We start from the raw sequence: 22,636 nt of genomic DNA on the forward strand, positions 1-22,636 counted from the left end.
ACAACTAATTATTGAGCCCCCCCCCCCCACAACTAACTATGCAGTGCTAAAATGAGGGGCTGCACATATGTGGACCTCCTCCTCGCCCCTCCCCCCCTCCGCGGCATCCTGGCTCACATCTACATTCTGATGAGAACGATGGCAGTAGCTCAGTAAAAGTACATTGAGCCACCCAGAAACACACCTGCTTTACCCCACCTCCCATTTCCATCTCCCAGCAACAGTGCAGATGCTCCACAGAAAGGCCACTATGCTACCCTCTGTCCGCACAGCCACCTTAACTCACACAGCACCTGTGCCTATGTAATGCCTAACACCCCCCCTTAGAACCCCCCCCCCCCCCCAAATCTCTGTTACCATCTGTCGCAGGCTATGTGAGGAGCATTGCACAACATGTTGTATAAAATAATAATGTATGTGACACCAAGAAGGCCCAACCCTGCCTCCACCAACTTCTGTTTTGAAGATGCTTCAGGATACAATGGGATCTTGAGTTGTTCCAGTGCCAGAACAGGCGTGTCTAGGGAGAGGACCCCACCGTAATCTGGCGCATGAGGGAGCGCCTCAGGGCCACAGACATAGCAACCTATAAGAGCTCTGTCCCTGATCAAGGCCTGAATACGTAGCTACACTCGTTACAGTTTGTCTACAACCCCATGTCTACTAGAATGTGTTGCAGCCAACTCCCAACCTATGAGAGGAAGGGGGGAGAGGGGGAAGCCCTTTGGATAGCATCCCCCAGTGACCAATAGAAAAATGCCCTGCATGTCAAACACACCTATCTAGCAAATTGCAGCTCCTATGGCAGAGAAAATAAAACAGTCATCTCAAATCACCCCCCCCCCCCCAATGGGAATCAAACCCACATCCCTTCATTTAGGGCACACAGCCCTAATCACTATGCCAAATATGCACCTGCCAATGGAGTGTTCAAGGAGGACAGTACACTAATTACAAAGGGCTGTCACAGCATCAGTTGCCCCCCAGATGGCTTAATCCACACTCATTGGATATACCAGTTGGCTCCCAAGTTTGGTATGCTGTCCTGTGAGACATCCCTCAAGGACCAAGCTGGGAGCCCCAGACATCTCCACCATTATAGTGGACCCCCAACCCTCGCTATGGAAACTCACACCTATGTGTACACTTCCTTTCCCCCCTCGGGCCCCACCAAAATATGGGCATGAGTGGCTGCACATTGGTCGATGTGCAGCCACTGCCATCCGTGAAGGCCCTAAAGCAACTAGCATCATATTGCACAGATAGGTGCTCCCAATCCTAGGTTTCCCACCTTGATGTCTGGAAACTACCTTTCTCCAGGGGGTCCCAGCTGAGGAGGCTAGAAGGATCAGTGGCTCTGACAGGGACCCTGTCATCTCCCACCCAACTGTAGGACACATAGGCATATTTTCAAAGCACTTTGGGAGGCTAAGTTCCATAGGTTTCTATGGAACTTTGGGAGGCTAAGTGCTTTGAAAATGAGCTTAATAGGCATGGGGAGACCCACACACCCACATCTCTGACAAAAATGGTAACAATGGCCCCATCCATGCAATAGCAGCCTCCCAGCCAATGCCTGCTTTCCCAGTAGCCTCCAGTAGGCCCAAAACCCATCCTTTGTGCCCATAGCCAGACCACCCTCTCAGGGGACAAACACCTTTGATATCATAGCCGCTTTGGTTCCCTGCTATGTCATCTTATTGGTGCTACATCTCAGACATGTACCCCAGGTAACAACTGTCCCCAGTTGTCCTTGTACCTGCCTCCCAAGAGCCAGTTGCACCCCATGCAAGCCATGTAGGATCTGTTGATCTCAGTTGCAAACCTTTACACATACAGGGCACCCTCCAGCTGCTGAAGAGCCTGCCTAGGACCAACCTGGCCCAGATCAGGGCGCCCAGGAACAGCCTGCCCAGGACCAGCCTGACCCAGATCAGGGCACCCAGGAACACCCTGCCCTGCAACAGCCTGCCTAGGACCAGCCTGGCCCAGATCAGGGTATCCTGGAACAGCATGCCCTGGAACAGCCTGCCCAGGACCAGCCTGACACCAAGACAGCGTGAGAAGAAGTCACAGTGGACCCTGGGAAGTGCCAATCCCTTCACGATAGCTGGAAGCCGAGGAGGGGGATGGTCCTTGGAAGGACATGCCACACTGGAGGGGGAAGAAAGTTGCGCAGGGAACAGTGCCCCACCCATACACCTACGCTGGACAGCACAGCTGCTGAGGGCTGCCCAGAAACTGCTGCCATGCCCTGCTGGTGGGCCCCCCACACTAGACACCCAACTCCAGCTCCTGCTGCAAGTCTCAGCCATGCACAGATACTTGCAGCAGGAGTGGGTGGCCTAACGAGAAATACTGGGCCAGATTTGTGTCAGAGGTCAGGCTGCTCCATGAGGAGTGGCACCAGCAGCAATGAGGGTAGTGGACGATCATGACTGTGTATATAAAAGAAAACTTGATTGTTGTTATATTAGAAAGCATATATTTCTAGTTCATTGCACTTCAAGTATAGCACTGTTTACTATTTGATTGATTTCTGCAATAAAGTTGTTTATTGAAACTTTGTGCTTTGCATACTAATTGAAACTGTAAAGGGTCCAGAAAACTGTTCACCACATTAAAAACTTTTTTTTCTGGGTCACCCCTTCTGGTGGTTGGATAAAGAGGGACCCAACCATGACTTGAAAATAATTTTCATAGTAATTACATCTTACCGCCACTGGGGGCGCTACATTACTTCCCCTTCCCCCATGCCTCAGGTACAAAAAAAACTTACATTGTGAGCCCAATAGGGACAAAGTACCTGCTTGTGATATATGTAAACTGCTTTGATTGTACCACAGAAAAGCAGTATGTCAAATCCATGACCCATTAGTATACCCAAAAAACTATATCATGGGGAAACAAAGTTATGACAGAACACCTATGATCAACAAGCATGAGTATGTACAAGCTTCTTAAAGGAAATGCCTATGAGCAGAGTTTGCAGCAACAAAGACAGTCTGCAGTCTGGCCTTATATAAACCCCCTAGCATTCACAGCACTTTACAGTTCCTCACTTTCTGGCATGCATTCCTATGCATTTGCTTTATTTCAATAACTATTGGATAAGATTGCATAGTATACAGTAATATTATAGTCATATTGCACCTTAAAAGCATATTTGTAGGCTTATTTAAAGCACAGGGTTACGTTTATAAGCACAGAAGTTCAGTATTATGCACCCTGCTGTGTTTTATTGGTTGTATGCGTACATCTATATATATGCAGTTAGATAACAGACTTTTAAGTACCTCGTTCTGTTTTTAAATGCCCAGTTCAAAAAGCTATATGCATGGATAATGCCATGGTGTGCTCAGATTTTTCATTAGTTTTGAAAGGGAGGATAAGAAGAAAAGGCAGGGTATGAGGGGGAGGTGGGCTGGAATGAAGAGTAAAGTGCTGGACTGCTCACAATGAAATTTCTGTGCAAAATAATATTTAAGTTTCTGCACAGTTTGGAATTCCACACAGACAGATATAGTGCTGCAATTTTCTGTGCATGTGTCCAGTGTGCTCTGCCTTGTGTAATGCAAACTTTTTTTGCTCATACCATTTGCTTACTGCTTTGGGAAGCCAATTTCCTGCACTCCTCTTACATTAGGAAACCGTGTGCTGAGCTTTAATGGGCAGTTCTAGCTAGCTGGATCCTTTTCTGTGCTACCCCTCCGCTAAAGGAGCTTGAGTTTCCAACTGGCTCCAGATTCTCCCAACAGAGTTGATCCAGTCCTCGGTTTACCACATTCCATGCAGGAACTTATAGTTTTAATTTTCCTATTGTATTCCCCAAGGAAAGCAAGACCCCCAAGTCCATGCACGGATCAACTCTTGTCAAACAAGTCAGAAGCTAGTGCAGTCCTAATGGGGAACATGACACCAGAACAGGTGCCCCATTCAAGCCCTACCTCATCCCAGCACTACCCCACCCCCCCCCCCACACACACTTCATCCTTGCCTCACAGTACTTGAACCTGTATAATATTGTGTTATTTATATCATACATCATCATGCTGTGATCCACTGTAAAGATAGAGATGAAAGGGATTTTGGATTTGGCTCACACCTTTTTTCAGTAGTACCTTAGGGTGAGTGACGTTCAAGCACAATAGGAATTTCCATGGTACTGGAGGGTTTACAGTCTAAGGGGTCCTTTTGCTAAAGGGTGTTGAGCCTTAATACACACTTACTGCGGCAAAAACTGACTACCGCAAAACACGTTAAAGTGTTTTGTGGTATTTTGCCTGTTTGCGTGAGGTAAGTATGCGTTAACTGTTTTAAAAAAATACTATATTTTTAGATGGGGCACATCATAGGTGGAGTGTGAACGTTCCCACGTTGTCCAGCTAGCACATTCGCATTTAATGCATGCTAAATGGATAAAAATATAGGGTTAGCAGCTCCTAAATAGAAGACAGTACGTACTGCCAAGTTAGGCCCTCTTGATCAAAAGCCCTGCGCTGTTCCAAACAGCGCTCTAAAAATAGCGCTGGAACAGCGCGGGGCTTTACTGCATGGATGATCAAAGATAATGCATGCAAATTTAAGCAGCGCAATTATCTTTGATTATCGTGTAAAAGTGCGAGTGAATTGTGCCGAGCATGCGCTCAGCACAATCCTCCCGCACTTGTTTGACAGGTCTGGGCTGTCAAAAGCCCAAACCTGACAAACACCCTGCCCCGAGTCCCGAACAACGGGGGGCTGGAGGTCCGGTGGGTCTCCAGCCCTCCAAACCCCCAGAAAATGTCAAGTGGCCGGCGGCGGCCAAACCCTCTCCCACCCTCCCACCCCAGCGACGGGGGGGGGAGGGGCTGGAAGTCCAGTGAACCTCCAGCCCACCCCAACTCCCCCTCCCCCCCGCGTTGTTCTTCCAATCCCTGGTGGTCCGTGAGGATAAGTAGTACCAATAGTAGTAGTGACAACCCCCCTCCCGGCCCCCCTACCTTCAGTTGGAGGAGGGACGCAGCCTGCCTCCCTCCTCTTCTAGTCGATGCCACCACAAAATGGCGGTGCCCAGCCTGCCCTGCCCATTGCATCCTGGGATGTGCTGGGCGGGGCTACAGACCATGTAGGGGAATCGCTCCCTTACATGGTCTGTAGCACCGCCCAGTGCATCCCAGGATGCAATGGGTGGGGCTGGGCACCGCCATTTTGCGGGCGTCGACTGGAAGAGGAGGGGGCCTGCCAGCATGCAACTGCATGCTGGACAGGGCTCACCATTCCTCCCCAATGATTGGTAACTCTAACGTCAGCTCGGAGCTGGCGTTGAGTTTGCCGCGGCCAGCGACCCCAATCTTTGGTGTGCTGGACGCTGATCATTGGGGATGAATGCGTTAATCGCTGATTAGCATGCATTTGCAAGCTACTTGCGCTAAGAGCCCTGTTCAGCATGCATTTGCAAGCTACTTGCGCTAAGAGCCCTGTTCAGCATGCATTTGCATGCTACTTGCACTACGAGCCCTCAAGTGCGTTGTTTCATGCGCTTGAGGGCTCTGACCACAGGCCGGCAGCAAACTCCGGCGCTAGTATGGCGTTAACAGCCTCTAGCGCCGGAGTTTGCTTTTGATCATGAGGGCCTTAGTTTTTTGCAGGCGCCCCATGCTAAAGGGAACATTGGTACACAACAACGTGCAAACATTTTTTTTTTAAATCCTGACTTTAATGCTGTAGCAAATCTGGGTTTAGCCTGTGGGAAAGTCCCCAGATTTCACCACTACTTAATAAAAGGGCCTCTAATTATGATCACAAGGAACTACAGTAGGATTTGAACTAGGCTTCGCTGGTTATCAACTTGCTGTTCTAACCACTAGGCTACTCCTCCACTCCAGTATAATTATGCTACTGCGTAATATTTTTGAAGCCTTCAAGATAAAATGAATTTTGGGGAAGTTTTTCATCACATGGGCAAGCAGTTTGTGCATCAGTCCTAGGACTCATAAACACTCAGGTTAGATTGTTAATTCACAGGCCTAATCGCTGAAAACAATTAAAAAGTTACAGCAGCATTTCACGCTAAAGAATTTAGAAATATGTGGGTGTAGTTTGGACACAGAAAGGAGTCGAACTAGGACAAGTTTGAAACTTGTGAGTGGCAATGCCAGTAGTCAAATCTTCAAAACCTTGCTACTATCCATTATCTCAACTTTTTCACAGAAGTTCATGTCAACATCTTAAAACATTTTAAAGTGGCGAGTATCTCTTACATTTACCACCTCATGCTGAACCAGAAAGGCTGCAGCTCTTAAGGCGGGGGTCCACAATCTTGCCTGGTTTTCAGGATTTCCACAATAAATATGTATGAGATCTATTTGCATTTACTGCTTCCATTGCATGCAAATAGATTTCATAGATATTCATTGTGAAAATCCTGAAAACCAGCCTGGGTTGTGGACCTCGAGGACTGGATTTGAGAATCCCTGTCTTAAAGGCATTTTCTGGAGAAACTGAAGTATCAGTAGGGAACAGGTTTGTAGGTGGATATGATTGTCTAGGGAAGGGAGTAAGGATAGGGGAGAGAAGCACATTATTTTTAAAGTATCTGAAATGTTGTCCTGGGGACTGGGCTAAAATGAGAAAAATTATAACACAAGTAAAACATAGCCATTTATTCTGTCACAGAAGACTTGAAAACTAACTAATTGAAATGCTTTTCCTTAACTTTTGCAAAAAAAAATAATAACAACTTAAAACAGGTTTAAGAAGAAAAAAACTTTTTCCAAAACTGTTCTTCGTTTATTGAGCTGGTTGTACTGTATGACTTTTGACCCATATATTTAAGATGTAAAACATTCCTGGGAATGCTCTAATACATTGCTTTCTTTTCAGCTGGAAGCTCGGACTCATATACCTTTAAGAACTTGGTGGGATGAGGTGACATGGTACGATTTTGCCAGCGATCGGTGCTTAGGACCTATGTGTGGTCATTACACACAGGTAGCAATGAAGAAAGTGCCTTTTGTAGCCATGAATTCAGTGTCACGCATTATCCTTAAATCTGTGACCAGCACTATAATTTCCTTTTCCTTTTTTAGCTTGTTTGGGCAAGGACAAAATATGTGGGATGTGGCTATTTGAATGGCACACAGTGTCCTGGAAAATTCACCTATGTTGTATGCAACTATGGTCCAACGTAAGTATGACAATACAAAAAAATTATTAAATAACATTCAAGCTGATATTGAAAAGGAGTTGTGTGTTCACCAGTGGGTGGCAAGCACACAGCTCCCTTCTGTATATTTTTGGAAATTATACAGTTAATATTGGGCTATTTTAATCACTAAGGGCCCCTTTTACTAAGTATGGTAAGTTTTGTTTTTTTCCCCATTTACTACTCCTGATGGAATTCTGTGCCCCCCCCAAAAAATCAAAATTCTGTGCACAAAATTTGTAAATTCTGCAAAATTCTGTGTACAAATTTGCAAATTCTGCTAGTTTATTTTGTCATAATTGAAATATATTACAGCCCCCCTCCCTGCACCCACACATAGAATCCACCTTTTTGAGCCCCCCTCACTCCTTCCAAATTCTGGCTGGCTGGTGAGCCCCCACCTTTTTCAGCTCCCCCCCCCACTCCATCCAAATTCTTGCTAGCTAGCTGCTGCTCCCACCCCACCACTTCCCCTCCTCGAGCCTTGGCGGGTCCAACCCGGGTCTACTTAATACCCCTGGTAGTCCAGTGGCTTCTTCGGAGGCAGAAGAGCCCCACTGTTTTCCTGCTGTTCTGGGCCGGTGCTGCCACTTCTTCAAGATGGCCGCTGAGACTTCCTGTGGCAGCCTGACGAGATTATCGCTTGAAGTCTCGCGGCCATTTTGAAGAAGCATGGCACCGGCGAGAGAGCAGAGGTGTTAAGGTAGGTTGCTATAGATTCTGTGGGGAAAAAGGGAAGTGGCTCGGGAATTCTGTGCAAATTCTGCGCAGTCATGCAGAATTCCAGTAGGAGTAATTTACCATACTTTAATAGGAAATGGTAACATGCAGTGAGTGCAAACATTGTGCTGTAACCAGGGGAGAGGAGAGGTGTTCCCAATATGTCCTCTGCAGTTTACCGCACTGAAAAGTTCTTTACTGCATATTAACACTGGGGCTCTTTTACTAAGTGCTTACCCCAGGTTAAAAACCACTAACAAAGGACTCGCTCAGTTCTTTTTGGATCATTGCAGGCTTCCCACGTGCTAAAAAATACTTTTGGGGGTAGGGAGTAAGCATGTTCTGTGCTAGTCGGTTAGCGCAGCTACGTCGGCATGCGCTAACCGATTAGTGCAGTATTAGCATGTGAGCCCTTACCGCCTAGAAAATACGTGTCGGTAAGTGCTCATGCACTAATGGCCACACACTAATGGAGAAATTAGCGCGTGGCCATTAATAGAGGAAATGGATAATGAGGCCATTTTACAGCTGTGCTAAAAGTGACCTCAGCGCATGGGAAAGCCCCACATTAGTGATAGAGCAGGCCACTTTTTAGCACAGCTAAAAGGGCCTCTCTATTTGCAATTAGTGTGGATGCACCCATGCTGACCGTACAAGTGACAGTGTGTGGTAAGTACCGTAAGCTAACTTCAGTATGAAGTCCACATCCATTCTCTGTCCGAAACCCACCCAGTCCCACCCTCACCACATTCAGTTAATGCACGAATTAGTGCATGCTGTCCTGTCACCAGGGTAACAGTTACCATGTGCATGTGGTAACAGTAGTACGTGCTTTAAGGGCCAGAAAGAATTATACAAAAGTGGTCAAGAAATATCTGTCTGGGGGCAAAATAACTCTGCAAATTAAACAGAATGAGATGACATTTTGGTAGGGGGGGGCAAAACTAATGAAAAGACACATTGAGTTTGAAAATGAACAAGATCGTGCTGTGGGGTTTCAGATAAATAAGCCCCCCCCCCCCAAACAAATAGCCCAATGCATTTCTATAGGAGAAGCAGTTCCATCTTCTGCAGCCTAGGAAACAACAGGCAGTGAATATAGCAGTTAGTGAATTCCTTCTTTGAAATCGCCTTAATCTTAAAGCCTCCTTACAACTGTTCCGTCGTCCCCCAAACTGCCCCAACCTTAAAGACTACCTGCCTGCAATTGTCTCAGCACTGGCAAACTATCCCCACCACTGACCCTCCACCCCTAAACTGTTCCAACTCCCCAAACTATTCTGCAACTGCATCAACCACCCCAAATTTCCCCCACTCCTCTAAAATAATCTTCTACAATTCCCTGCAACTGCCCCACTCCCCTATACACATACATTTTGTTTTTGTTACATTTATACCCTGTGCTTTCCCACTCATGGCAGGCTCAATGCGGCTTACATGGGGCAATGGAGGGTTAAGTGACTTGCCCAGAGTCACAAGGAGTTGCCTGTGCCTGAAGTGGGAATTGAACTCAGTTCCCCAGGACCAAAGTCCACCACCCTAACCACTAGGCCACTCCTCCACACATTCATAAATTCACAAGCTATACACATATACAGGCATACATACATAAGTACACTCATAACCCCCACACCCACTAACCCACCGGTAACACAGACATACATACACCCACATACATAAAGAGTGAGGTTGGGACATAATTGCAGAAGTCACGCTCTGCATGCTTTCCCCACCTGTTTTAGGGGGTCTTTTACTAAAGATTAGCTCGAGTTATCATAGGAATAAAATAGGCCCTGCTGCAGATAATTCGAGTTAATCTTTAGTAAAAGACCCTGTTAGTTAAGATAATGTTGAAATGTGCTAGAAAATCATTGCAGATACAGGTTCTCATTTCTTCCCTTTTTCACTCACTTTGACCTTCATTTCTGATTTTTAAATTTATTTGGTACTTGGGGCCATGTTTACTAAGCTACACTAAGGGTGCGCTAGCGTTTTTTAGCGCACGCTAAATGCTAAAGACTCCCATATATTCCTATGGGTGTCTCTAGTGTTCATAGTAACATAGTAGATGAAGGCAGAAAAAGACCTGCACAGTCCATCCAGTCTGCCCAACAAGATAAACTCATATGTGCTACGTTTTGTGTATACCTTACCTTGATTTGTATCTGCCATTGTCAGGGCACAGACTGTATAAGTCTGCCCAGCACTAGCCCCGCCTCCCCCACCGGCTCTACTACTACTCAACATTTCCAAAGTGCTACCAGACTCACGCAGCGCTATACTGCCACCTAATCTCGGCTAAGCTTCTGAGGATCCCTTCCTTCTGAACAGGATTCCTTTATGTTTATCCCACGCATGTTTGAATTCCGTTACCGTTTTCATCTCCACCACCTCCCACGGGAGGGCATTCCAAGTATCCACCGCTCTCTCCGTGAAAAAATACTTCCTGACATTTTTCCTGAGTCTGCCCCCCTTCAATCTCCTTTCATGTCCTCTCGTTCTACCTCCTTCCCACGCTAGAAACACTAGCGTGCCTTAGTAAACAGGGCCCTTAATTTGCTGAAGAATCAAATTTGTATGTTAATTTACTGCATGTGTCTATCATTATCTATCTGTATACCTGTCATTTTTCCAGAGGTAACATAGGATTAAATCCCAAACAGCCCTATATCAGAGGAGACCCATGCTCTAAATGTGACTCCGGACATGGCTGGTGTGATGATAAACTTTGCAGTAAGAATTTTATAATTTAAAAAAAAGTCTTTCCTCAATTTCTATGTCCTATTTATGATTTTAGTTTAAAACAATAGACTTTATTTTGCATTGGATTGTAGTTCTCGTTCCAAACCTGATATTAAGATGAGTTACATTAAAGTGCAGTAGGATATTTCCTACCCCAGAGAGCTTATATACATGATTTTCTAATGTGTATTGCTGACAATTATGGGGCTTGTGTTAAATCTCATTAACATGGTAATAAATAGAAATAAATCAAAACATAGAAAAGAAAATAAGATGATACCCTTTTTTAAATGCACATTAGTAAATAAGTTTGTACCTGATGCAGTGGAGGGTAGCGTGACATTCACAAGGTCGCAAGGGCTTTTAGTGAAAGCAGTGGAATTGGGTCCCTTGTTTCCATAATCCTTAGCTTGCTTTAATTAAGAGCTTGGCGGCAGAACATTTTTGCTTCATTTTTTTTGTTGAATTCTTTTCTTTCATTTTGTATCTTATTTTAATTTTTGTTTTGCTGGATTTTAGTGTGCACTATTTCATTTCAGGGTACAGTAATACAGAATAGTGCACTGGACATATCAGTGTGTGCTGTTTCATTTTATTGTCTGCTGAAATGGTGTAATGCAATCTAATTTTAGTGTATGCCAAAACAGAAAGAAAAACATACAAAAATACACACCTCTTGCTCTAACTACTGAGCTACCCAGAACTTTGGCCTTAGCGCTACAAAACTCCTGAACTTTGTAGCCCATCATGAGGTTTCTTGTAGTTCATCAAATATATTTGGGCCAGCTAGGAGGATCGTCATCTTTGCCTCATGAAGAAATGCTGCTGTGTACTCTGAAATTCATAGAATGGAGGTCAGAAAGATGAAGAGCCAGTGCAGTGGTGGGTCCCTAGGCGAACCTTCAACCTTACACCGTTGTCCTGCAATTAACTCTTGGGCCCCTATCATGCAGTCTCCCCAGGGGCAAATCCACAAGGGCGGGGCCTCAGGGGGCCTGGGTCCCCCACTTTGGCCTCAGGCCCCCTCCAAAATTATGGCACTGGATGCCTGGCTGGTGGGGATGCTCAAGTCCTGCCTGCTGAAGAGATTCACTGCCCGAGCTTCAGTCAATGCTGCCTGAGCAGCAGGAAGTTAGTGGAGTTCTCCAGCTGCCGATACCAGCACTTCTGTGCATGTTCAGTTCATGTATTCAACTGAGTATGTATCGAAGTGCTGGTGTCAGAGGCTGGAACACCCTGCTGGCTTTCTCACTGTCCAGGCAAAAGTACATTTAGTACATAAGCATCGCCATGCTGGGACAGACCAAGGGTCCATCGAGCCCAGCACCCTGTCTCCGACAGAGGCCAAAAGAACAAACAATTTGTCCCGCCCATCCCAGAAATAGTGGATTTTTCCCACGTCCATTCAATAACATTCTATGGCCTTTTCCTCCAGGAAGCCGTCCAACCCTTTTTAAAATTCTGCTAAGTCAACCACCTTAACCACTTTTCCCAGCAACAAATTCCAGAGTCGAACTACGTGTTGATGAAGAAATTTTCCTCTGATTCGTTCTAAATTTACTATACTGGCTCAGCAAATGCCCCTTGTCCTAATATTTTTGGAAAATGTAAACAGACGCTCCACATCGACCCTTTCCATTCCACTCATTGTCTTATAGACCTCTATCATATCTCCCCTCAGTCGCCTTTTCTCCAAGCTGAAGAGCCCCAGCCTCTTCAGCCTTTCCTTATAGGGAAGTTTTCCCATCCCCTGTATCATCTTTGTTGCCCTTCTCTGCACCTTCTCTAATTCCACTATATCTTTTTGAGGTGCGGCGACCAGAATTGCACACAGTACTCGAGGTGCAGTCGCACCATGGAGCGATACAATGGCAGAATAATATCCTCATTTTTGTTTTCCATCCCTTTCCTAATAATACTCAACATTCTATTTGCTTTCCTAGCCGCAGCAGCACATTGAGCAGAAGGTTTCAACGTATCATCAACGATGACACCTAGATCCCTTTCTTGCTCAGTGACTCCTAACGCTGAATCCTGCATGACGTAGCTATAGTTTGGGTTCCTCTTTCCCACATGCATCACTTTGCACTTGTTCACATTAAACGTCATCTGCCATTTAGACGCCCAGTCTCCCAGTCTCGTAAGGTCCCTGAATCCCTTCGGCTGGCAGGGTTGGGCAGTCCGAGTGGGATCCGAGTGGCATGAAGATGGTTTATTCTGAAATGAACTGATTGGTTATTTACGCCTTGAGATAGCTGAAAATAGCGAAACACTGGCCACAGTCGGTGTGATTGACTCACAGAAGTGTAAGTGAATCTTCTTTAGAGAAATAAGCTAAGTGCCTGGGTGGATCCATTGAAATTGAACTCTGTGGAGTTTTGACAATGTTTTGTGTGAAAGGGTTTTTTATGCCAATGAAGAGAATTGACCGTTTAAGTCCTTTTTACCCAGTAAGCATTTTTGTTTGGATGGAGGCATGAGTGCTGAGCCTTTTTCCCTTTCATACATTTTTTTTCGTACTCCAAAGGGTGAATACAATATTTAAAAAGTACTTTGCTTATTGTATGAGAGAGAATTTGTTGAGATTTATTCGTATACTCTTTCATCCTCTGTATTACTGAAAAAGGGTTGAGCATCCCTGCCAGCAAAGGTATGATACGGCAGCGGCGGGGCGGGGGGGGGGGGGGAGAGGGCGAACTGAGAGGAAATGATTGGCCACCCCCTGAAGATACTGGTGCGTGTAGATTTATCTCATGAGGTTTTATTGTGGATATCCTGAAAACACAACTGGATGGGGGGCAAGGGCATAGCCAGACCTCAACGTTTGGGTGGGTCCAAAGCCCAAAGTGTGTGGGGGGGGGGGGCACAGTTTGGCTCACCTTACTGCCACAACCCCACATACCTTGGCTGGCGTGGATCACCAACCCCCGCCAGCTGAAGCCTTTCTCTAGCGCTGTTCTGTGCGTATTGCCTGCCCTGCATCCCCTCATGTCATGTGTATGCTCGGTTGTAGTGAAACTGAGTTCTAGGTGTAGCTCAGTAGGGACCCTTGCCAGTCAAACCAGGGGACACCGGATCCAATTTGGTGGGGCTCAGGCCCCCCCCCCCCCCCCCCCCCATAGCTACACCACTGCTGTGGGGAGCCCAGGAAGTCCTGACTTAGGACACTGGCAAAAGAAAGCATTCAACACAATGTTTTTTTTTTTCCTGATTGTACAATGCTATATTGTACATTTCTCCTATAGTGCAGTATTTTGATAGGGTTAAATTTATTTCATCGTCACTACTGTTTTACAATTGTGCTATACTGTAGTTACATCTTTAGAAATAAACAAGAAGCTGCCACATTTATTTATTGATTGTATTCTCTTTCCTCCTGATAGTCACCTGCACTGATCAAACATGCGGTAAGGGCAAGTGCCTTTTATCCTTTCTTTAACACGTATTCTTGAGAATTCATATGGTAAACAATTTTGTGTGTCCTTATTGGCACTGTTCCATTTGTGCCAGCTGCAGTATTCCTGTGAAGAAAGGTCAGAGCCTGATAATTCATTGAACATTGGGCACTAATGGGTTAATAACATTAATTAAACTGTGGGTTCCATGGCTGTGTTATCCCTGCTAGATAGTGTATGAGAATGGTGTCCACACAGACAGACATCAGCTTTCAAATGGGTGTATTATGCTTTGGGCTTCTGATTTTTTTTTTTTTAATTATAAATGAAAAACTATAAGACACCCCTAATGAGGAAATTGTTTTTTTTTTTCAGTTGTAACCAATTAAAAAAAAAAAATCAACTCCCCCCCCCCCCTAAAATTGCCCTGTAGTGTTCCAGTGATTTCAGCTAGCTGCTGCCTTCTTGGCCAAATGATGTCATCAGTCGGGCTGAGAATCCCTCTTGCCCCCCTCCAATCGCTGATCCTGGCTTACATGACCCAAAGAGGACTTATACAGCACCTTGACCCCAAGTGATAGTAACATGAGATTACCACTAGGGGTTGCTGGCACCATTTTCAACCCAGTGCCAGCAAGGGACTGGAGCAAATGGGGATTGCTCTTACTCTGATCCCATTCGATACCAGGAATTTAAAAGGTAGGCCCAAGGGGCTGCCGTCATGGTGGTGGGCTTCAGGGGGTGTTGGGAATTGGAGGATTAGGGGAGGTGTCTTGATTGGCAGGGGGCTTTGGGAGGGGGGATTGGAATTGGGAGGGATTCAAGGATGTCTGGATTGGGTTTCAGTTTGCCCAGGGCTCCTGAGATACTAAAATAATCCCTGTTTTTGCTAAACTAATTTTTCCAGCTGTAATGCGGCTTGTGGTCCTCACCACAAGTTGCGTTATAGAATTTACATAGTAATGAGGTGCATTGCATGCATTTGCATCCTTTTAAACTCATTACTAAGTAAACCATTGTAATGTTGAATACTGCATGTTACGACATTTTAACTTGCATTAATGCTCTTTAACTCGCATTAAGTGGCAAATAACATGCATTAGAGCTGTAATGCAGCTTGATCACTAGCCCCCTAAATCATTAACTATTCCCACTTTCATCTTAACCCAAATACGGACAATATAAATAAAAAAACGTTTGGTCCAGCAGTCACATGAACAGAATATCAACATTTTTATTCTTTCAAACCCAAAGGGTGTTGGAAAGAAATTGAACTTAGTAACTCAATTTTGATTTGGGCGCATGACATGAAAATTGGCCACTCTCAACATTTTGGATCCACAACTTTAGTCATGTTTCCCCAGAGATGGTCGCAATTGTCTTTAAAGTAAGGTTTTGCTTGCTTTCTTATTTGTTGATGTCACCTTCCTCCTTTTTGCAGCATGTCCTTTAAAATGTAAGAACTGTGGTATCTTTAATGCTAAGAACTGCACATGTACCTGTACTGAAGGGTGGGACTACGCAGACTGTTCAGGTATGGATTATAATCTACAGGCAACTGATATGAGTCTACAGGCCAACCAAAACCGGGGATTTCAGTTCTGACTGAAATCGAATCTGCAGTCAAAATTTGCTGCTTGGTTTCGGCTGGAACCAAGGTCAAATCCATAGCTCCAGCCACCATAAGCCTGCCCCACTTGGGCCATCCCAACAAAAATCTCATCCTCCTGGGCTGCCCACTAAGTCCATCCGTCCTCACCCCTCACCTGTAGGCCTACCCTGGGCCTACCTACTAAAAGCCCTGGTGGTCTAATGGCCTCTTTGGAGGAGGAGTGATCTTGAGTTGCTCTTGCTTCTTCCCGCTGACCACCTAAGGCAGGGGCGTAGCTACGGGTGGGCCTGGGTGGGCCTAGGCCCGTCCAGTCTTGGTTCAGGCCCACCCAGAAGCGCTACACCCAAACCAATTCCCTCCCTTCCCTCCACCCTCGCATGTCCGGCGCCTCTTGTCTCTCTCCCCTCCCACAGTTCCGGCACTGCTACCTACGTGTCTTCCTTACCCACCCGCCATCCTTGCCGCGGAACTTCTCTCTCTATGATCGCCGCCCAGCAGGAACTTGAAACAGCGCGTCAGCGCTGTGTCAGAGCCTTCCTCTCTGACGCATCTCATGCAAATTCCTGTTTACGCAGGCTGGGTGGGACGCGGCAGAGAGGAAGGCTCTAACACAGCGCTGACGCGCTGTTTGAAGTTCCTGCTGGGCGGCGATCATAGAGAGAGAAGTTCCGCGGCAAGGATGGCGGGTGGGTAAGGAAGACACGGAGGTAGCGCCCTGGCGGTGCCGGAACTGTGGGAGGGGAGAGAGAGGCGCCAGACATGCGAGGGTGGAGGGGAGGGAAGGGGCCCTGGACATGTATGCTTGTGGGTGGGAGGTTGGAGAGAAGGAAGAGAGGTGCTGGGCATGTAAGGAGGTGCTGGGGGAAGGGATAGAGTTGCTGGATATGTAGGGGGAGAGAAGGGATAGAGGTGCTGGATATGTGGGTGGGAGGGAAGGGAGAGAGGTGCTGGATATGTAGGAGGGAGAGAAGGGAGAGATGTGCTGGGTGAGGGTGTGGGGGGGAAGGGAGAGAGCTGCTGGCTTTGTGGGGGAGGGCAGGCGGGAAGGGGGAGAGGTGCTGGGCATGCAAGGGAGGCTGCTGCAAAGGGAGAGAGGGCTGGATATGCAGGGGAGGACTGGAGGGAAGAGGGAGAGATGTGGACCTGCAAGGGGGGCGAGAACGAAGGGAGAGAAGTACTGGACCTATGAGAGGGGGAAGGGTTAGTGTTAGAGGAAAGGAGAAGGATGTTGGATCAAGGAGATAAAGGAATGGGGGGGGGGGGGGCGTCAAATGCTGAACCCACAGTGGAGAATGAACCAGATGCATAAGGGGGAGGGAAGAGAGAAGGAAGTTGCTGGTTGGAGAGAGGAGAGGGGGGGGGAGAAAGGGGGAGAGAGGAAAGGTTGGTGGAAAAGAGAACAGGAGAGCAGAAGGAGGAAAGGTGGGGGAGGGAGAAAGGGGACATAGAGAGGTACAGAGAAACAGAAGGGATGAGCATTGGATGGGAGCATGGGGACAGGGACACAGATGAGATGCTGTATTGGGATGACATATGGGCACATAGGGGCAATGCCTGACATGGGGGTGGGGAGGGAGATGGGAATAAAGATACAATGGACATGGGGGGGGGGGGGGGTATGAGAATAGAGATATAATGGACACAGAGGGGAGATACCAGACAAGAGGGAGAATAGGAACACAGATGGGAGATGCTGGACATGGGGTACATGTGTGCACAAAGGAATGATGATGGATGCGGGGATATGAACATGGGAGATTCTGAATAAGGAAATATATGGACACAGAGATGGGAGATGGATGGTGGACATGGAGACAGAAGAAATGTCAAATGGACAGGAAAGACACAGGGAAGCAGAAACCAGAGACAGGGACCAATATGATATGAAAATAAAATGACCAGACAACAAAAAGGTACAAAATTATTTTTATTTCTATTTTGTGATTAGATTATGTCAGAGTTGGCATATGTCAGACATTGCTGGGGCCCAGGGAAGAAATCTAGGAGAGGACCCCAAAGCCCATTACCAGGCTGCACCTTCTTCAGCTTCTGGCAGGCTTGGGGCTCTCTCTGGCCAGAAAGCCAAGCACAATTTCCCTATTTGCACCCCCCCCCCAAAAAAAACCCCCAAAAACATCATCCCTGGCATGTGATACCTTTAAATTTTGCACAGGAGGAAATGCCTTTCTTTTTGTTTCTCTAGTGTTGTACTACATGCAAGGTCTGGTTTCTTGGGGTTTCAGTTTAATTTATATTTATAGAGTTTGTGGTCACTTATTCTGTATTTGGCTCTTGTGTTCTGTGTGCGTGGCCCCGAGGTATTCTGTCACCATGAAGTTTCTATGTAGCATTCTGTAGTAATTTGGCTTGTTCAGTTTTCTTGATAGATGTATCAATATTTTAGAGCCGCTTTTCATAGGTAGAGGATCCTTGTTTTGGAAGTTAGTGCTGGCATGGTAGATTTGCTCTAGATTCTGAGTGACTTTTTGTTTGTAGATTTTTTAAAATTACTTTACAACATGTCTATTATTGAGATTACCAGAATTTCTTTGTATGGTGAGTTTTATGGGGAAATGTCCTTGCTATGCTCTGCATCCATTATTGATGGAAGGCCAGGAGGTGCTGTGGATGCAGAATGTGTTTGGCGTTCAGTGTTTGGCTTTCAGTACCATATGTGTGTTGGAGGACCTTGGCTGAATGGGGGCTGAAGAAGAGTGCAGTTCCTTGTACTTCCTTTAGCTCTCAATTAATTGGCCACTGAAGCCTGCACTGCTACCCTCATTGAAGTAATGGGGAGTGAGGTAGAGGTGCAGCATGGGGTGGGATAGGGGTAAAGCATGGGCGTATTAGGTGGCTGGGGTTTTTTTCTCTTTCAAAAAGTTGGCAACTCTAGTGCCCACCCATCCAACTTGTTGGCCCACCCAAAAATTGCCTTCTGGCTACGCCACTGACCTAAGGGTGTTCATGAAGCTGAACACTTTGCACACAAGTTCACATTATCATGCCCTGCCCCCATAAGACAAGTACATATCGTCTACGAGGTCCCAGCTGCGTCTCTGGTATGCATTCAATGCCTTCACATCTAGCGCCACTTGTGGTGGTGGTATGAAATGTATAGCGCATACAAAAAAGCTTAGCACTGCCCTGTGCAAAATGTTTATTTAAATTTTGCTCACACCTTTTTTGGCTGAACAGCTCAACCCCAGTTGGGTTCATAATGGAGGATTTGATGATCTGCCAAAGATCACGTGGACCAGCAGTGGGATTTGAACCAGCCACCTGGCAAGCTAACTACTAAGCTATTTCTCCATTCTATTTTATACTGTGAAATGTTTTGCCCTTCTCTGGGGTACAAAATGTTGATTTTTTATTTTGGTCACACCTTTTTCAGTAGTAGATCAAGGTGAGTTACATTTAGGTACACCAGGTATTTTCCTGTTCCAGGAGGTCTCACATCACAATCTAATTTTGTACCTGAAACTAAGGAGAGTTAAGTGATGTGCTCAAGATCACAAGGAGCAGCAATGGGATTTGAACCAGGCACTCCTCTCTCGAGTGCAAAACATTTTGCCCTGCTTAGGGGTGCAATACATTTTGTACCTTAGAGCAGGGCAAAATGTTTTGCAGTTTGACCTCTGATGGAGGAGCAGTCTAGTGGTTAGAGCACCAGACTTGATATTGACGGCTTTTCTCAGAGCAGTAGAAAACATTTAGCAGTGGGTTTTTTTTTTTTAATCTTTATTTACTCAGCACTGAACAGAAACAGAACAAGGTACATACACCATACAATATAAAGGGCATCAAATCAAAATTGAAATAAAAAGAACATTGTACCACCTAAATCTTCTATAACACAACTCTGGCTCATGTTTCAATACTGAGCCAGGGAAGCTGGTGGCTTTATAAAATGGCAGGCATAGACATTTTGCAGCCCTAAATGTTTTGAGCTGCTGGCAATTTCAGAAACTTGGATGCACCAAATAGCAACATTTACAGCCCTCCCATCTAAATGTTTTTGTAAGGCATAGATAAACGTAATGCTTGCCATTTTACAATTTCTGGCAGAGGCTGAAAGGGAAGGTTTGTACTGGTTCAAAAGCTGCAGTTCTTTTTCCACAAGGGAAACCTCACCTCAAATAGTACAAAAGGCAGAATGATGAACATGTTGAGAACCAGACAGAATCACAGAAGGGACCTGCTGCTTCTTCCATTAAAGGCCTGGTTGAAGAGCCACCTGAAGTAGAGATAGTCTTGTGTTAAGCAAAGCTTTTCAGGCAGTTCATTTCAGAGTGTGGGGGCTATTCCAGAGAAGGCTCACTGGTGAGTACCATATTGCGTGATATCCTTTGGAGAGGGTGTGGTTAGGGATATTCCTTGGGAGGACTGTAGTGACCTTGGAGGTGTGTAGAGGGAGATCTATTCTTCAAGTATTCTGGGCCATTTCCTTTAAGGGCCTTGAAAATCAAATAGAGAGTTTTAAATTTAGGCCTGCATTGTACTGGTAGCCAGTGAAGTTTATGCTAGAGTGGTGTGATGTGGTCAATTGTTAACACATTTACAGGAATCATTTAATGTCACATTTTCTGTCTAAAACTTTTGCATGGTGTATTGCCCTAGGTGTGAGTTAGTTATGTGTAATTTACAGAACCCTGTGAGAACTCCAACAAGACAGTCTGTACTAGGATGCACCAAGCCAGCTGTTCACTGATACAACCAGAATGGTGCCGAGCCAAATGTGGACATTGTAGTAAGCAGAATTTTTACTCTTTAAGTAACTTTATAATTGTGTGACTATAATTGTCCTAAATTGTTGCCTTTTCTTTGATATGAAACACATTGAAGACATGGATTGTCTGGCCAAAATCATCACTCACCCAGCACCAGTACAACACACAGGACACACACACAGTGCATACAGGGACAATGAGAAACACAGTATAAGCAGGTCACATAGGCGCCCCATATAAGAGGCTTGGGGAGGCTAAGCCTCCCCAGCCCAATTGTGGATTTCCATTTGCGATGCAGCCCGCCACCCACCCCGCGCGTTTTGACCTTTTATTTCCGAGGCAGCGCCGTTAATGAAGAAAAAGACTACAGGCTCGCCGCCAGCTTCTCCCTTCTCTCTGCACACAGTGTTCCACCTTCTGCGGTGATGCATTTCCTGTTTCCGCAAGGGCAGGACACTGTGCAGAGAGAAGGGAGAAGCTGGCGGTGAGCCTGTAGTGTCTTTTTCTTCATTGACATCGCTGCCACGGAGCGTATGGAGGTAAGCTCCGCCCTCTTTAGCCTCCCCAAACAGTCGGGCTATCGACTGTCTATGGCAGGTCAGGAGTTACAATGGGAGGTGTGCTGGTTGTGGACAGTGAGGGGTTGATGGAGGAAGGACACAGCAAAGGAGGATGGGGCCTAGTAAACAGCAGGGATGGGTGTGATAGGGGAGAGACAGGTGTGGGTAACAGGTTCGGGGAGAGACAAACACAATAGGCAAGACTGGAGATTTGGGATACAAACAGTTCAGACTGGGGCACACAGAGTCAGCAAGCTTATGAATCTGCATAAAGTGCTTTATACGGGCATTATGTAAATAAATTCAATTGTTGCTAAATTGCCTGATTTTTTTTTTTTTCAGAAGGTTTGAACATATTTAATAATTATTTCAGCTTCTTCTAGAAATACTACAAAGGCAATGAAATGCTGTGGTGGAAAACAGTGTCGCAATAAAGGCTACTTGAATACTGGCAACTGTGAATGTATGTGCCCAGGTGGCTTCCATGATAAATCCTGTGGTACGTATAGTGAATCCTGTAGCAAGTGTATGTGTTTCAGTGTCAGCATGTATACTCTATGTAAAACAGAGACATTGTGTTACATAATTAGATCTCAAGTAAATCAAACCCTGGTGCTCAGAAGCAAATGTGGGCTTAGAGCAGGTGTTAGGGTTTGCCAGGGCATTGGGGAGGAATGGGGAGACCCTGTTCAGCTTGCATTTCCATGCTTCCAGTCCCCCCCCCCCCCCACCAAACACATAAGCCTTCCCCTACTGACAATACCAAAAAGCCTGGTGGTCTAGTGGGACCCTTACTAGACCCCCCCCCCCCACCTACCCACCCAAGGGCTAGCCTGGTGGTCTATTGGTGGGCCTTATATGGTAGTTAAGCCCCCACCCAGTGCATGCCAGGATGCACTGGGCAGGGTAAGGTGCTGCCATTTTGAGGCAGCGCCCATAGGAGAAGGGAGGGAGTGGTGGTCTGTCCTCCTGTTTTGAGGTATGGGGGGTTTGGAGAGGAACTGGGGGGGTTTGGGGGTGGGTTGGCTCACCACTAGACCACTAGGCTAGCCTTGGTGGATGGGGTCTAGTAAGGGTTCCACTGGACCACCAAGTTTTTTGGTGTTGTCGTGGGGCACAGTGGCTTATGTGTTTGGGGGTAGGGGAGTCTGGAAGTCCACTGGACCGCCAGGGCTTACGTTTGATGGGCCAAACCTTTTCTGCTGGAGGATTGTGACTTCAGCGCATGCCCAGGCACAGCCCTCCCACAGAAGTCCCTCTATGATCAATGCTAAAACACCTAAATTTGTTATTAGCGTTCATCATTGGGGAGTTCATTCCCTGCTCTGTTCCAGTGGTATTTTACTGCACTGTTCCAAACAATGTGGGGGTTCTGAGCATTGGTCCCTCTGTTTTAGACAAATTTTACTGAAAAATCTCATATTGCTAGGTTTGGAGAGCCCAAAACCTATTCTCATTGCAAATACATAAAATAAGACATCATAACAACTATTTGAATATTGGGTTCTTAAGCTAACACCAGAACTGCTTCACTATCCAGAAAGCCACTGGAAGGTATGTGTCATTGCATAATGTCTTGTCCTTAGTGTGAGTTGAGATCACCGAACAAAACTTAGTTGGCTTCCCCGCCATTTTCAGATATGGTGATGTCAGAAAGTGGATCTATGTATTAATTCAGACAGCATAACCTTGCC

General features: G+C 46.1%; 1 protein-coding gene across 4 annotated transcripts in view; it reads left to right on the forward strand.

The window, feature by feature from the left end:
* The window catches only part of LOC115470847 (cysteine-rich secretory protein 3-like), a 53,220-nt gene that overhangs the window by 19,675 nt on the left and 10,909 nt on the right, over positions 1-22,636 (forward strand). For all 4 annotated transcript variants that reach the window (XM_030204429.1, XM_030204432.1, XM_030204430.1 and 1 more), the window contains exons 3-9: positions 6,865-6,972; positions 7,071-7,168; positions 10,542-10,639; positions 14,032-14,055; positions 15,485-15,577; positions 20,301-20,402; positions 21,316-21,441. In XM_030204429.1, the coding sequence (XP_030060289.1) occupies positions 6,865-6,972; positions 7,071-7,168; positions 10,542-10,639; positions 14,032-14,055; positions 15,485-15,577; positions 20,301-20,402; positions 21,316-21,441 (649 nt within the window). The remainder of the gene's footprint in view (positions 1-6,864; positions 6,973-7,070; positions 7,169-10,541; positions 10,640-14,031; positions 14,056-15,484; positions 15,578-20,300; positions 20,403-21,315; positions 21,442-22,636) is intronic.

The sequence above is a fragment of the Microcaecilia unicolor genome, chromosome 5 (assembly GCF_901765095.1).
Source record: "Microcaecilia unicolor chromosome 5, aMicUni1.1, whole genome shotgun sequence".
Taxonomy (NCBI): domain Eukaryota; kingdom Metazoa; phylum Chordata; class Amphibia; order Gymnophiona; family Siphonopidae; genus Microcaecilia; species Microcaecilia unicolor.